This window comes from Cervus elaphus, chromosome 2 (genome assembly GCF_910594005.1).
Source record: "Cervus elaphus chromosome 2, mCerEla1.1, whole genome shotgun sequence".
NCBI classification, from domain to species: Eukaryota; Metazoa; Chordata; class Mammalia; order Artiodactyla; family Cervidae; genus Cervus; species Cervus elaphus.
The window spans coordinates 4,932,318-4,949,172 of record NC_057816.1 but is presented as its reverse complement, the minus strand read 5'-3'; the positions used below and the strand labels follow the sequence as shown (position 1 = coordinate 4,949,172).

The 16,855-nt window shown below is 47.4% G+C and overlaps 1 protein-coding gene across 15 annotated transcripts in view; it reads left to right on the top strand.

Moving 5' to 3' along the window:
* The window catches only part of PPP6R3 (protein phosphatase 6 regulatory subunit 3), a 123,491-nt gene extending 113,449 nt beyond the window's left edge, over positions 1-10,042 (top strand). For 9 of the 15 annotated variants that reach the window (XM_043924553.1, XM_043924644.1, XM_043924631.1 and 6 more), the window contains 3 exons: positions 4,144-4,161; positions 4,422-4,541; positions 7,828-10,042. In XM_043924553.1, the coding sequence (XP_043780488.1) occupies positions 4,144-4,161; positions 4,422-4,541; positions 7,828-7,879 (190 nt within the window). In that variant the 3' untranslated portion in view covers positions 7,880-10,042. The remainder of the gene's footprint in view (positions 1-4,143; positions 4,162-4,421; positions 4,542-7,827) is intronic. The other 6 variants (XM_043924569.1, XM_043924652.1, XM_043924638.1 and 3 more) reach the window with 1 other exon arrangement.
* The last annotated feature ends 6,813 nt before the right edge of the window (positions 10,043-16,855 follow it).

Genomic DNA, 16,855 nt, shown 5'->3' with positions numbered 1-16,855 from the left:
ATCAGTCCTTCCAGTGAAGGGTTGATTTCCTTTAGGATTGACCAGTTTGATCACCCTGCAGTTTAAGGGCCTCTCAAGAGTCTTCTCCAGCACTACAATTCAAAAGCATTAATTCCTTGGTGCTCAGCCTTCATTATGGTCCACCTCTCTTATCTGTACACGACTACTGGTAAAACCATCGCTTCGACTATATGGACCATTGCCGGTAAAGTGATGTCTCTGCTTTTTAATACACTGTCTAGGTTTGTCATAGCTTTCCTTCCAAGGAGCAAACGTCTTTTAATTTCATGGCTACAGCCACCATCTGCAGTGATTTTGGGGCCCAGGAAAATAAAATTTGTCACTGTTCCAATCTTTGCCCTTCTATTTACCATAAAGTGATGGGACTGGATACCATGATCTTAGTTTTTTGAATGTTGAGTTTTAAGCAAGCTTTTTCACTCCTGTTTCACCCTCATCGAGAGGCTCTTTAGTTCCTCTCTGTTTTCTGCCATTAGGGTGGTATCATCTGCATATCTGAGGTTGTTTCTATTTCTCCCGGCAGTCTTCTTCCAGCTTGTGATTTATCCAGCCTGGCATTTCACTTGATGTACTCTGAATAGAAGTTAAGTAAACAGGGTAACAGTGTATAGACTTGACATACTCCTTTCCCAGTTTGAAACCAGTCTGTTGTTCCATGTCCAGTTCTAACTGTTGCTTCTTGACCCACATACAGGTTTCTTAGGAGACAGGTAAGGTCATCTGGTATTCCCATGTCTTTAAGAATTTTCCACAGCTTGTAGTGATCCATACAGTCAAAGGCTTTAGCATAGTCAATGAAGCAGAAGTAGATGTTTTTCTGGAATTCCCTTGCTTTCTCTGTGATCCAGTGAATGTTGACAATTTGATCTCTGGTTCCTCTGCCTTTTCTAAGTCCATTCTATACATCTGGAAGTTCTCAGTTCATGTACTGATTACCTTGCGAGCATGTGAAACGAGTGCAGTTGTACTGTAGTTTAAACATTCTTTGGCATTGCCTTCTTTGGGGTGGAATGAAAGTGAAAACTGACCTTTTCCAGTCCTGTGGCCACTGCTGAGTTTTCCAAATTTGCTGGCGTATTGAATGCAACACTTTCACAGCATCATCTTTTAGAATTTGAAACAGCTTAGTTGGAATTCCATCACCTCCACCAGCTTTGTTCGTAGAAATGTTTCCTAAGGCCTAGTTGGCTTCATACTCCAGGATGTCTGGCTTGAGGTGAGTGACCACACCATCGTGGTTATCCAGGTTATTAAGACCTTTTATAGTTTGCTAATTACTATGTTTGCCAGAAGGGCTTCCCAGGTGGCACTAGTGGTAAAGAACCTGCCTGCCAGTGCAGGAGACATAAGAGGTATGGGTTCTGTCCCTGGGTCAAGAAGGCCCCTTGGAGGAGGGCATGGCAACCCACTCCAGTTCTTGCCTGGAGAATCTCAAGGACAGAGGAGCCTAGTGGGCCACAGTCCATAGGGTCGCCAAGAGTCAGACACGACTGAAGTGACTTCACACAGCACGTTTGCTAACTTTGGCATTGCTTCTCAATGGACTTCTCAAAATCCCAATGGAGTTTTTTATGAAAGGGAGGCACTGATTGTAATCTTCACAGAGAAGGCTGAGGAGAGCCGTGAAGAGCAGGATCACTGCAAAGAGGAGAGTGAGGGGCCTCACTGTGGTGGCTGTCAGGGCTCCCCGTTACTGAGATGATGCGCAGAGCTGTACGGGCAGACCCGCACACTGACGTGGTCAGGTGACGTGAGTTAGTGAAGAGAGGGAGGACTGATGCATTGTAAATACCCATGTGAGAGGACAAGCTAAACCTCTGTTCTCATATAGGTATGAAAGACAAGATTTCTAGTCTTCTAAAAGACACAGTAAAATGAAACATAGCTAGCAAAGAAATACACAAGATATAGAAAGAACCTAACATCAAAGGAAGAGACAATAAATAACTTTTTAAATTTGACAGAGGATACAAACAAGGCATTATTTGCAAAGGGAAAAAGTAGCAGACTGACTAATGGGTCAGGCTTATGTCAGTGATGGTGAAGATTCAGTGCTGTTTCATGCATGTTACATGTTAATCTATTAATTCCTAAGTTGTTACAGAAAATCAAAAAAGTGCCAAAACTGCCTGGATCTTTTTATGAAGCAGTGAAAGCCTAATTCCAGAACCAGATGAAGATAATTACAGAAAATGATCAGCTTATGTCACTTACAGGCAAACTAAATGCAAAAATCCTATGTAAAATATTTGCTAACTGAACCTAACAGTATACTAAAAATACTCATAATGACCAGTTTATCCCTGAACTGTAAAGATGGTTCAACATCCTTAAAGTATACCAAAAATAATTCATAATGATCAGTTAATCCCTGAACTGTAAAGGTGATTCAACATCAGAAAATCTGTGTAATTCAGTGCATATTAATAGAGTGAAGAAGTCATTTGACATTTTTGATGGCGCATTTGGAAAAAAAATTAGTTGTATATGATTAAAACTGAAAGCGCCATGGTTATCATCCCACTTTCCAGATGGGAAAATGCAGTGCTGGAATTAAGTGGTGTGGCCAAAGTCTCACAGTGGTTAGAAGCAAACACAATGTTCTGACCTGAGGGCAGAAAGTGGCTTCTTTTTCGAAACAAAACAAACTGCCTTTAAAAGCATAAACCTCATGTAAAGAATAGGATTGGGTTACATCAAAGTGAAGAATTTCTGGTTGATAAATTACTGTAAACAAAATTAAGAGGCAGATGGCAAATTAAGGGGGAAAAGTTTACAGTTCTAAATCAGTCAGAAATTAGCATTTAATATTCAAGCCAGTAAGGAAAAGAATGTAAACCCAGATCAGAAAATGGGCAAAAAATATCAATAGGCAGTTTATACACAAGGAAACCCGAAGTGGCAAAAAGAAGAAAAACTCAGAAGAGATTCTGAGAACTCAGACACATCTTATTAGACCAGCAGGAGTGGGAACGATGGGGAACGTGAGTGTTGGTGGGTGTGGGGCCGCAGGAGCCCCAAGGCCCTGCTCATGGTGGATGCTGACCGGGGCAGTCATTCTCGGGGGCAGTAGGGGCTTCCTTGTAGTTGGAAAGATGACCAGCGTTTTCCAGTCTTGGGTGTGAAGCCCTGAGAGGTGCCCGAGGGGGTCCCCTGGGGCGGAGGCAGGCAGTGGCGGCCGTTGCAGCTTTGTGCATGGAGGCTCTGGTCTCTGCGAGGTGCGCTCTGGAACGGGAGGTGGGCGCCTCGGGGTGCTGTGCCCCAGTCAGCAGGGCAGACGGAGCTCCCAGCTACGCTAGGACAGTCCTGAGTGCAGGGAGGGTGCAATTCATGGCCATTCATTGGTCTCAGAATCCACATGGGTAAAATGACTGTACGTTTTACAACAATGAAGGTAACAGGCATGGAATACATCAGCATAGCTGCGTTGGGCAGGGAGTGGAGAGTAGGGATGAATTAGGAGGAGGAATGGGCTAGACTTCGGGTCCCTTCCCATAAATGTATTGTCCCGAGCCATCTGAAAACCACTCAGAAGTCATCCTAAAATGAGGTTTCTCACAAGCAGATGGAAGCTAGGACCCAGCATTAAGGATAGTGGGACCTGCAGCTGCGCTCAGGCTCTGGCCAGCGGTGCCTTGAATTGTGTCACAAAAAACAGGAAATCGGACAGAACAGGCCAGAGTCTTTGAGTTTCCAGTCCACAGAGAGTGGAGAGCCAGGAGCATCTGGGGGGAAACCATCCTTTGGTGTTTCATTTCCCCAAGCCCTCTGACCCCTTAAGGCTCGGTTTGCCCCGGTCCTGGCCACTGTTCCTGCTCTCTCCCGCCATGGTTTGTCCTTCTCAGGCCTTGTCAGAGACAGCTCGAGAAGCTGGTCCTGGCTCAGCTGCATGGCCTCCTGCTTCCGGGACCTCAGCCAGCAAGCCGATGGGGTGCTTGGCCCTGGGTGCAAAACCTTTAACTGAAGACTCATTCCTTCAAACAGGTTCATTTGACACCTTCTCCGAGCCTGCAGTTTTGCTTATGTGCAGTCGTGGACATAGTATTCCCCCAAATACCTCATTTTAGGAGTATTCTGAAAGTCTTGTCCATTTCTTTTTCTGTTTTGCACCCTTGGCCTCAGAGTGTTGAGATCCTACCGGTATGTACAGTGCCGCAGGGCCGTTCTTTACCAGACACCAACCGCATCACATCGTCCCTCTCTCGGCTCCCACGTGTGTGGTCCTCCCCTTCCGTGGCCTCCCCGGCGTGTCCGTACCCCTGCGCCCCCTCCCCAAGCATGCTCAGCCCCGGGCTTGGCTCCATGGACACCATGACTTCAGAGCCATCGCATGCGTCCTCATCCTCTGCCCGCTGGTGCCGCCTCGGCCTCTCACACTGCCTGTCGTCCTCTTTATGCAGTGAGGAAGGAAAACTGTCTACCTCTCAAGATGCTGCTTGTAAAGACGCGGAGGAGAGCCCTGAGACGGCGGAGGGCAAGCCTGTGGCCACCCGGCCCCCCAGCAGCAGCCCAGAGCAGAGGTGAGTGCCTGCTTCCTGCCAGCTGGCCTCAGCCTTGCCCCGCCCTGTCTCCTGGGAGCCGAGAGGGGCGCGGGCCTGGGGGCGAGGGGTCATCATAGTTGTCCTCAGGGGATCAGTGACTGCTTAGCATGGCAGTGTCCCTCAGCTCTGGATGGCAGCCGGATGACTGAGCTGAGAACTTACACGTCACAGTTCGCCTCCTAGCCCAGAAGCTGAAAACTGCTTCTTGGAGGTAGTGCCACTGGTTCTCTGAGAAGTTGTTGGGATGGAAGGGTCTCTCGTGCTGGAATGCCCCCTCCTGTTTTTCTTGAAGGGGCCCCAAGTTGGGGCTGATCCTGAGCCCCTCCAGGATTGGGTTGCCTCTTTACTGCAGTCCCCCAGTTACCAAGACAAGCGGCTCCTGTGCCCACTGGTGCAGATGTGGCCACGTGACACTCAGGTGGCTTCCCAGGGTGCAGCTCCCTGTGTGTAAGCTCAGGGTTCTCAACTCTGATGGGAGTCCCTCTCTGGTTTTATTTTTGCAAAATATGTATCTTGTCCAGATGAAGTGTGAAGCTCCTACCTGCAGAGTCAAGGGATTTGCAGTATAACACTTTCTCTCTAGTTGCCTGAGCCGGTGGTCTGGAGGGACAGGCCAAGCCCCAGCCCCCACCCGTCCCCGAGGCCCACCGTAGGCCTCACAAGCCAGGACAGCCTCCTGCTGCTGCAGAGCTTGCCTTGGACCACACAGACCTCTGCTCAGCCCTGCCCAGAGGGAACCTCTTTGATTGAATATATCCAATATATATTGAATATATCCTATATATAATCAAAAATGTATCCTTTTTTGATTGTATATTCCTTCCACAGGGAATAGAGTAACTTTAGGAAGCCTTTTCAGCGAAGTGCTTTCTGCTCACCTGACACCCCAAAATCCAGGCATTTTAGGGGCAGTATAACCAGTGGTCACAAACGGGGTGCTCTCAGTCCACAGGTCTGTAAACCGCGTAGCAGACCGGCTTTTCTTCCTCGTGGAAATTGCGGCTAGAATGAGGGCTTTGCTTTTGTCATTAGTGACTTTGTGTAAACTGAATCAGTTATAAGAACTACTTGTGCCTGTTGGCTCTAGTGGAGGATTTGGGAGAAAGAGTCCAGGGACCCTCTAGCTTTGGGGGTCCAGCCAGAGCTGTGCTGCTCAGGGTCTAGGTAAGTCATTTTTTTGCCTGGGGTTTTTCCTTTGTTTTTCCAGAGGTCCTCTGTCGATCTGACTTCTAATCAGTTATCATCATCTCCGCACTGTCTGCCTGTAAATTTCCTTTATGTTGTGCCCAGCCTACAAGCTAGCTAACCTGCCTACTCTGGAGTCGTGGCCCCCGGGTCTGCTTTCTCTGATGTGAGTGGTGCAGGCCTGTGGGAGCAGTTACTGGGCTGTCTGGAGTGCAGGGGTGTCTGCCCCAGGGGAAACCCGCATGTTCTTCTCCGAGCCTGGAAACATCTCCCAACCTGCAGGCCTCCGGTGCTGGAGGAGCAGGTGGGGAGAGCCAGCAGGAGGAGAGGGAGGGGGCGTCACACATTGGAGCGCAGCAGCCCCTGGTTTGGTCCTGGTGATAGGCCCACAGGTAACATGGGGGCGTGAAGACTGCGTGCTGCCTGGTGAAGGACTGGAAGGGGCGCTCTGGGAGGCGGATGCCTGCCCACAGGGACAGAGGCAGGCCTGCCCTGCCGCATTCCGAGAGCAGCGTATGTGAAGCGGTGCCGAAGATGGAGACAGCTCTTTGGGACTTCATGTGCAGTCTTACCCTTGGGGGTCCATCTACTAGATACGAGGCTGTAGGTACACTGTTGGTGTCTGTTGCCACAAAATGTTATCTTTCAGTGTTGATCGAGTGTGTGTGTTATCTGCCATTAGTGTGCAAAATAGGCATTTTGCATACATTGTAGACCTACTAATCTCTGTGGGGACTTACTGTCCCCCTTTTACAGGGGGAAAAAATAAACTGAGAGAGGTTGAGAAGTTTACTGAAGATCACACAGTTTGCGGGTGGTGAAGGCAGGCCCTGTGTCTGTGGCGTAAGGAAGACAGCGTCAGGCGTGGGTCGGGTCTGCCGTGTGTGTGGAGCTGACCTCACGGAGCTCTGTTGGGATTGGCAGGGGCTGAAACAGCGGACGCTGGGTCGGGAGTCCTTGTGCTACCTGCTGTCGTTGCTGTCTCCTTTCCTGGGTCTACTTTGTGAGATTTTGGAAGCACCAGGAAGAATGTCTTAACATGCTCCAGTTGTGGTTTTGGCAGGAAGGTCCTGGGTACCCTGTCATCACACACACACACACACACCAGTGTTACCCCGGCACACACACACACACCCACACCCACACCAGTGTTACCCCGACACACACACACACACACACAAGTGTTACCCCGACACACCCACACCCACACACACCAGTGTTACCCCGACACACACACACACACACACACCAGTGTTACCCCGACCTTAGCTTCATGGGAAGGTCCTGGGTACCCTGTCATCACACACACACACACACACACACACACACACCAGTGTTATCCCGACCTTAGCTTCATGGGAAGGTCCTGGGTACCCTGTCATCACACACACACACACACACACACACACACACACACACACACACACACACACACACACACACACACACACACACACACACACACACACACACACACACACACACACCAGTGTTATCCCGACCTTAGCTTCATGGGAAGGTCCTGGGTACCCTGTCATCACACACACACACACCAGTGTTACCCCGACCTTAGCTTCATGGGAGCACGTGTTACAGGGCACACCTGTGTTCTCAAAGTTGGTCCTTTTACAGTCTGTTTCCTCCCCCGCTCCACCTCTTCTGAGTCGCAGAATCCTACTCTTCCAAGTGAAATTTCATGTGAGTGCCAGTGTATGGGACGTGAAAAGCTGTGCTGAAGGAGGGGTGATCAGATGGCTCCTGAAGGCTCAGGGAACAGGGGCTGCATACCCTTGGCCCTTCCATCCCTGTGCTTCCGGCAGTGAGCTGGGGGTGGTCTCCCAGCACCTGCTGCTCTGTGGCCCTTGTCAACCCCAGCTAGCTGAAGCTTAGAACTGTGCAGTTAAAGTTTCTGGAGCTTTAGGAACGTTCGCTTAAGAAGCGTGTCATGGGGTGACTCCTGAGTGCAGGCTTTGTGCTGGGCCCATGAACAGCCTTCAGATAACGTCGTCCACCCCTTCCTGGGGGCGGCACGCCGTTGGGTCTCTCTGGGAGTCCTGAGGCAGTCTCTCGCCCCCTGCAGGACCGAGCAGCCGAGCGTGCCGGGCGACGCGGCGGTCAATGGCCCCGTATGATGAGGAGCCCCGTGCTGCTGACCGAGGGCTGCGGGCGCTGTGCGGGCGGGGCTCCGGGCTGCGTGGGGGGCCCACCGAGCCGCTGCCGCCGCACTCACTCTGCAAGGGATCAGGACCAGCAAGCTTTCTGTCCTAGTCTAAGACGCTGTACAGAGAAACCCAGAAGTGTACAAATGTTGCACATTGACAAATACCAAGAATTTTTGCGTATGTTTATATTGTATTGTTCTAAATAATGGGTAGCCTGTGAAATAAGATCTTGCCACCCATGTAATAATAGTAGTAATACTATAGTTAAAATGGCTGTAAGAATAGTTTTATAAAAGTGAATACACAGATCTATTGTATTTGAAACATAACTATTTGACAATTATTAGTGTGACCAAAGTATTAGGCAGTTTTCATACATTTTTCACCTTGTACAAAATTCTGAATTCATTTTTCTTCCAGGTTGACAAGGAGTTGTAGGATTGAAATGCCCTCTAAGTGTTATTTTGGTTGTTCTAACTTACAAAAGTGATTTTGAATAAGAAATATTTGGTGTTCTTTTTATAACCAGTTTTTAATTGGTAACTGTTTTCTGTATTGTTTAAAAACGGATCAAAAAATGTAAGTCTATTGGTAGAGATTAAGTATTTATTGCTACAACTTAGTTGATAAATTGTGTTATTGTAAAGCCATATGTTCTGTTAAAGTCTTGTTTGCTTGAACTGTTTATCCTTACAGGTGAAACACTAGAATATTTGGAGTGTACATGGCTTGTGGTTTGGGTTTTTTTTGTTTTATGTTTTGTTTTGGTTGTTCATCTGCCTTTTAACCCATTCACCAAAATTTACCTTGTTAATAACAAGCATCACCAATGAACATTTCAGAGCAATCTGCATATTTAACATACCTGAATCATATTAGGCAAGTCAGTGGAAAAATGCTCGTGCTGCTAAAGGAATTAGAGTGCGTCCATTTTACAGGCTAGTCTTTTTAAACTAGAAATCGGAGTCCAGCACCTCAGCATGTTCATTGTTTTACTGTACCTTGTGAGGTTTTCACTCGTAAATTCTAAACCAGTGTATTTTTTTTAAGAACTGGTTTGTGTACATATATAGTGATTATGGATACTAATTCAATGTAATTTATAATTTTCTATGTCAATATAAAAATACATCACAGCCTTCTCAAACAGCTGAAGCAATATATTGTATATTGCCATATCGTCTGGTGAAAGGGTTAAATTACTTCACCTCTTGCACTTTTAGATGCAAATCAGTTTTTCATTTCTGTAATAGAAAATTATTCACGTATTTTTACATCATTTGTTTTTCCTGACCAGTATTTAAAACCAAAAGGATATTCTGAAAAATGGCCAACGATTTTTTTAGAAATAGCATCCCAAGCAGCGTGCCTAAACATTACATTGCATATGGAAATAAAAAAAATCAAATGTCTAATGCCTTATTTCTGGTTTACTTTTCCACTGTAAATGGTGTGGAGGCCCTTGGTGAGGTTTCTGGAGGCAGACTAGCCCCCAAGGACAGTGGGGCCAGCCGCGTGCCCTGGGACAGTCGGTGGGGCTGCCACGCTGGCCTCTGCACCAACTCAGGGACCCTTTTTGTCGGGAGCTCCTCTCAGAAGACACTGTCCTCGAGCATGCTCCCCTGGACCCTCAACGCCGCCAGAGGACGGGCCTCCCCTCGCTGGTCTCAAGGGTGCTGACCTACGCGGCCGGACCTCGGGGACTGCTGGTGGCCGGCGTGCCCTGGTCTGGCCTGGTGGAGAGCTCTGCGGGCACCGCCTGGCTCCAGGGCTGCACGCACAGTCCCGCACCCTCTGGATCTCCTCAGCCTCTGCACCCTCCCAAGGTAAACCCGGCATCTTGTTCATCCCACCTGCTGCTGATGGAAGGGCCCTCGGGGCTTCTCCTTGGGGTGGGTTGTGTTCTGCTCGTCTCGCCTGGCAGGGAGGGGACATGGGTGGGCAGTGCAGAGTCTGTTGGGGGGGTGGGAGTCTGCCAGCCCCAGGGATTGGAGCGAGTACACGCTCATTGAGTTTCTACTTTAATTTTTGTGGGTTGGCCCTACTGAATGCAAGACTGCAGATGTCTATAATACCAGACCTGTATTTAAAAGAAAAGACAACAAAATAAAGCCTGGTTCTTTGTTTCCAGAAGTCTTCTCTGTACCTTGCTTGGGCTCTAGTAACCAGACAGGGTTTGGGGCCGTGAGAGGACCACCACTGGGTTCTGAGGGGTTAGGCTCCCTTCACAAGATCCTGGGCTGGCGAGAAGGAGCCATGCCGGCTGATGAGCTACACGCGTCCTGCCCCCACGGCGAGGGCAGTCAGTGCCGACGGCGGGAGCGCTGCGCGAGCGCGTGTCTTCCCTGCTGTGTGTGTGTCCTCCGCGTTTAGCGCCTCCCCAGCCTGGGGCTCTGGCATCGAGACCTGCCAGTAACTTGGAGGTGAAATTTCTCAGTTCCACAACGCCGCTGCCACATCACAGCCGCTCGCTTTCCCTTTTTCCCCATCTGTTTGCGTAAGAAAGTGTCCCCCTGGTTGTTACCCATCCGCCAGAGCCAGCTGGTCACCAGGCCCCCGCGTTAGTCTGGACATACACCTCTGTGTACCTGGACGCCGCAGCACCTGCCTGGCCTCACTCACAGGCACGCCACCCACACGGGATGGAGAACTTTTCTGTCTCAGGTGCTTTTTTGTCACGTGGGAAAACTCAGCAATGAGTTCATGGGTGTAAAACAGAAAATGTTAGTATGAACTCCTTACTTGCTTCTTCTCCTACTAACGTTACCTGCTGGCCTTTGTAAATCTTGAATTTGAGCCTGGATTTGAGCTGTTTACAGCCTGCACCTCCGGAGAACTCAGGTGCCTTCACTCCAGTCAGATGGATCTAGTAATCTTTCTCCTTCAGGGTCAGCTACCTCACATACCAGCTGTGGCCCAACACCTTTGTTCAGTTTCATCGGGACAGAGTCACACCCCTTGTCCACTGTCTGCTGCGCCTGAACCCCGGTGACAGGCCCGGAATTGAGTTGCTTGCCTCACTCCACAGCCAGTGTTCACCCTTTGATTCAGTTTCTTCGTCTGCTTACTGTTCCTGTCCTTACTGATGCCTCTCCTGCTCCGCCCTTCATTTCAGTGGTCAGCGTCTGGGCTTTGCCCTTACCGTCTATACCAGTCTTTCATCACTTACCTAGTGAACAGAACAAAGTGCTGCCTTTGAATTTATTCCAAGATGGGTTATATGTGCTTAAGGACGAGGACCACTCAGCTGACGGAGTTTCATACCACCTGACATAAGATGTTGGGTGGTCTTATTTCTCCTGTACAATTCTCTGCTTGTTAACCGAAACTGAGATCTTAACGCACTATTCTAAAAGCTTTATGTGCATTAACTTTCCTTCACGGCAGTTTTACGAGATGGAAGGCTGTCCTCATTTCACACATGGATGAGAAGGTCACAGAAGTTAGTTTTGACAAAGGGCGCCCAGCTAGCAAGTGACAAGAGTTGTGAAGATTAACTTTTCAGTATTTAAAGAACAATGCTCAGCATGTAAATGCTCAGCTAATGCCAGCTGCCAGTACCAGTGACTGTTTGTTAGTATAGTACACTCCCAGTCAAGTCCTCACGGTGTTTATTTGTCAGTTCGGCGCCAGGGTAGAGCAGTGAGTGGAGGCTACCCAGCGGTGAGCTTAGCGGCCGGTAGGACAGTAGACATGTGACAGGCGCTGTGGGCGACGCCGGAGGGTGAGCAAGGCAGCTTGGACACAGGCCAGTGTGCGCATGAGAATCACACGACGGGACTGCGAGAGCAGTGGCTTTTGAGGGGCTGATACTTACTCCTGGGCCCAACCCCAGCTGGCTGCTCTCGTGATCATTGGCAGAGTTCTGTCGTTGCAGCAGAGGTCACACGGCCTGCAGACCCCAGCATGTTTATTCTCTGGCCCTTACAGAGAAAGCTTGCTGGCCCCTGAAATAGATCAGTGAAATGGAATAGAATCCAGGAGTAGACCCACAGGTACATGGTGAGTTAATTTTCAACAACATTGCCAAGGCAATTACACAGGGAAAGGAAAGTCTTTTCAGCCAGCAACTGGTTATCTGTATGGGAAGAAATTAATCTTGGGTCCTGTCAAACACCATGTAAAAAAATTAATACAAAATAATTGATGGGGGACTCCCTGGTGATCCAGTAGTTAGGACTTAGTGTTTTCACTGCTGAGGGCCCGGGTTCAATCCCTGGTCAGGGAACTACGAGTCCCCAAGCCATGTGTCACAGCTCCCCCTCCCCCCACCCAGAAAAAAAACAGAACAGATGATGGGTCTAAAAACATAAGCATTTACATAAGCTTCTAGAAGAAAACAATGATACTAGCTTTGCAGTGGGCAAAGAATTCTTAGGACACAAATCACAAGGGGAAAGAAATGAGGCTGCCATCAAAATAAAACTTTTCTGCTCTTCAAAATGAACAGGTTAGACTGTGGACAGCCAGGACAAGAGTAACCTCTGTGAGTCTGACAGAGGACTCCCATCCAGAAAATAGAGAAATGCAACTGAAACTGAGGTGAAGTGGAACCGATGGGAAAGAGATGAGCACATCATCACCACGGAGTGACACAAGTGACCAATAAGAGCGGTTGTCGAGTCACTAGGGAATGCAAATTAAATCACAGGTAGTTACCCTTCCCCACCTGGTAGAAGGGCTAAAACTAAGACCAACATTAGCAAATACTGATGAAAATGTGAAGCCAGGAGACTATATGTTCACAAAAGGTATACAAGGATGCTTATTGTCACTTCATTCATAATAACAAGATGGAAAACATGTCCAACAGTGGGGAAATCGGTATGCGGATTATAGTATGTGAGGTCACAGCTGTTCACAGAGGTCCGTGCAGGTGGGAGGCTGAGGACAGCCGAGGCTGGGTGGGCTCCCGCTGCTGTTTCAGTTGTCCAAGTCTGTGTGCCTTGTGGACTGTAGTCCCTCATGCTCCTGTGTCCACGGGATTCTCCAGGCAAGGGTACTGGGGCAGGTCGGGGGAGGGTTGCCATGACCTCCTCCAGGGGGTCTTCCTGGGCAACAGCTGGATGGACTCACTGGTAAAACAAGTGGGAAAAGGGAGCCAACCCCTGTCTGGTGGAGCAGCGGGAACCTCAGCCTGGATCAGCCTGCCCCGCGGTGGGCAGGGTCCCTACACAGAGCAGGCACCTCAGATATGCAGAGGACACCGCCCTGATGGCAGGAAGCAAAGAGGAACTAAGGAGACTCCTGATGAAGGTTAAAGAGGAGACTGAAAAGGCTGGCTTAAAACTCAGTGTTCAAAAAACTAAGGTCATGGCATCCGGTTCTATCACTTCATGGCAAATAGATGGGGAAATGATGGAAACTGACTGACTTTATTTTCTTGGGCTCCAAAACCACTGTGGATGGTGACTGCAGCCATGAAATTAAAAGACACTCCTTGGAAGAAAAGCTATGACAAACTAGACAGCATATAAAAAGCAGAGACATCACTTTTCCGACAAGGGTCCGTATAGTCAAAACTTTGGTTTTTCCAGTGGTCACATACAGGTGTGAGAGTTGGACTGTAAAGAAGGCTGAGCTCCAAAGAATTGATGTTTTTGAACTGTGGTGCTAGAGAAGACTCTTTGAGAATTCTTGGACTGCAAAGAGATCAAACCAAAGTCAATCCTGAATATTCATTGAAAGGACTGATGCTGAAGCTCCAATACTTCGGCCACCTATGTGTAGAGCCGACTCATTGGAAAAGACCCTGATGTTGGGAAAGATTGAGGGCAGGAGGAGAAGGGGGGCGACAGAGGATGAGATGGTTGGATGGTATCACCTACTCAATGGACATGAGTTTCAGCAAACTCTGGGAGATGGTGAAGGACAGGGAAGCCTGGTATGCTGCCTATCCATGGGGTCATAAAAAGTTGGACACGACTGAGCAACTAAACAACATAAAGACTAAGGATGTTTAGGAGGCTCAAGGAGAGAAACAAAGATACACAGAATGAAGACCTCCCCACCCAAAGAAACAAAGCTATGGTAAACAAAGGATCAGAAGAAGAGGGGAAAACCAATCAGAACTCTTGTAAATGAAAAATACAGTCAGTAACATTTTTTTAAAAGTCGGTAGGCAAGATCAACTGTGGACATAGGTAGAGAGCTGATGGTTAGAAGATAGTTCTGAGAACTTCGGCCAGAACCTTGCATGAATGATGAGAGAGCTTGCAGGGCTTGGTGGATGGGTTGAGGCTGTAACATGGGCTGAGGAGAGTTGCAGAAGATTGTGGAGAAGCAATATTTGAACAAATACTAGCTGGTCATTTCCCAGAATTAGAAAAGACACAATTCTTAGATTGAAGTTGTATTTGGAATTCTAAGCAGGATAAAGAATAATCCCTTAGCACTTGCTCAGTTGATTTGAAAGAGTGTGCATGGGGTATCCTTGAGACAAAATTGCATTTTCTGGGAAGTAAATGAAATTTGTTGGTCTCATTAAAGAACAAATGGATGACCAAAGGAAAACAGGTCTGTGATGATTATATAGTTGTGGGAGCATGGAGGCGGGGGAAGCACACAATAATATACACCAGATGGGATGGACCTTGTTAATAGAATGAAGAATAAAAACCATACGATCTCAACAAATGCATAAAAAAGCATTTGACAGAGTTCAACATCCTTTCGTAATTAAAAAACTCTCAACAAATTGAGTATAGAAGGAACATACCACAACATTATCAAGACTGTATATGACAAGATAGTGATTCCATTTCCTTCCAGTTGTTATTGTTCAGTCGCCCAGTCATGTCTGACTCTTTGTGACCTCATGGACTGCAGCACGCCAGGTCTCTCTGTCCTTCACCATCTCCTAGAGTCTGCCCAAGCTCATGTCCATTGCATCAGTGATGCCATCCAGCCATCTTATCCTCTGAGGCCCTCTTCTCCTTCTGCCCTCCATCTTTCCCAGCATCAGGGGCTTTTCCAATGAGTCAGCTGTTCACATCAGATGACCAAAATACTGGAGCTTCAGCTTTATCATCAGTCCTTCCAATGAATATTCAGGGTTGATTTCCCTTAAGATTGACTGGTTTGATACTTCTGATAAATACCCAGAATTGGGATTATTGAATCATATGGTGGTTCTATTTTTAACTTTTTGAGGAAGCTGCATCCTGTTTTCCAAAGTGGCTCCACCAATTTCCATTAACAGTGCACAAGGGTTCCCCTTTCTCCACATTTTCACCAACATTTGTTATCTCTTGTTATCATTTGATAATGGCCTTTTTAACGGGTGTGAGGTGATATCTCATTGTAGTTTTGGTTTACATGTCCCTGATGATGATTGATGCTGAGCTCCTTGCCATTTGTATGCCTTTGTGAAAATGTATATTCAGGTTCTTGGCCCACTTTTTAATTGGATTATTTGGGAATTTTGCTGTTGAGTTTATGGGGCTTCCCAGGTGGCACTAGAGGTAAAGAACCCTTCTGGCAGTGCAGGAGATTCAAGTTTGATCCCTGGGTTGGGAAGATCCCCTGGAGAAGGGAATGCAACCCACTCCAGTATTCTTGCCTGGAGAGTCTCATGGACAGAGGAGTCTGGCAGCCTTCTGTCCATGGGGTCGAAAAGAGTCGGACACGACCGACGTGACATAGCCTGCATGCATGCATATGTGAGTTCCTTATATATTTTGTAGATTAATCCTTTATTAGATATATGGCTTACAAATATTAATATACTTTTTCTCACTTGTAGGTTGCCCCTTCATTTTGTCACTTGTTTCTTTTGCTGTGCAGAACCTTTTAGTTTGATGTAGTTCTGCTTGTTTACTTTTGCTGTCAAAATAAAAAATAGTCATAAAAAATATTTTATGATTTTGGTGTCACATCCAAAAACTTACCAAAACCAGTGTCAAGGAACCTTGTCTCCATGTTTTCTTCTAGGAGTTTTTCTTGTCAGGTCTTCCATTTCAAGTTAACGTTTGCAAGTGGTGGAAGGTAGGAGTCCAGCGTCGTTATCTGGCACACTTCTGTTTTCTTTCATCACCTTGCCTATGTTGTTCGTTTATTTAATGAGCACCCAGTGTTGTTTCTCTGCATGTGGTGTGTTGTTTTTTCTCTCTTGCAACTTTCAAGATGTCCTCTTTGGCTTTTAGCAGTTTGTTTATGACGTGCCAAGGTTTGAGAAACTGGGGGTGATTATTCTTCAGGTACTTTTTCTGCCTGCCTCTTCCCTTGCATCCCCTCCCCTCTGCTGCTTTCCTCTCCTGGGATTCCAGTTCCTTGTGACCGCTTCAGATCCCACAGAGCTCTCCGGCTGTCCCTTGACCCTCGGTCTTTTCCCTCTGTGCTTTTTTGGTTAATTTATATTGACCTCTCTTCAAGTTCACAAGTTCTTTCTCCCACCATCTCCTTTTGAGTCTATCTAGTGAACTTTTCATTTATGTTATTTTACTTTTGGACTCTAGAATTTTCATTTGATTCTTTTTTGGAGTTCTCTTTTCTCTGTTGAGATCCCCATCTGTGTCCTCATTAAGACCATGTTTTCCTTCAGCTATCTGATCGTTTTAAAACTTAACTCCTTGAACATGTTTATAATAGCTGTTTCAAAGCCTGTCTGCTAAAGCTAACCTCTGGGTCCATTTGGGTCCGTTTCTGTTGACTGCCTTCTTCCTGAATATGAATCACAAGCTCCTGTTGCTTCATATGTCTAGTTAGTTTGTGTTGCTAACTGGACAGCATAGGTAGTGTTTTATAGCCACTTTGGAGTCTGTTACGTTCTTCTCAAGATGGTCGGGCGTTAACTGGACAGATCTGAAACTGTAAAGTCTCTCTCCATGGTGTGTAGACGCTGGCATTTCTGCGCAGCCTTTTAGCTTCCAGCTATAGCCTTTGTGGCTTGCCCTCTGCGTCTGCATACTTAACGGAATTTATACTCAGATTTGGAGGCTCAGCCCT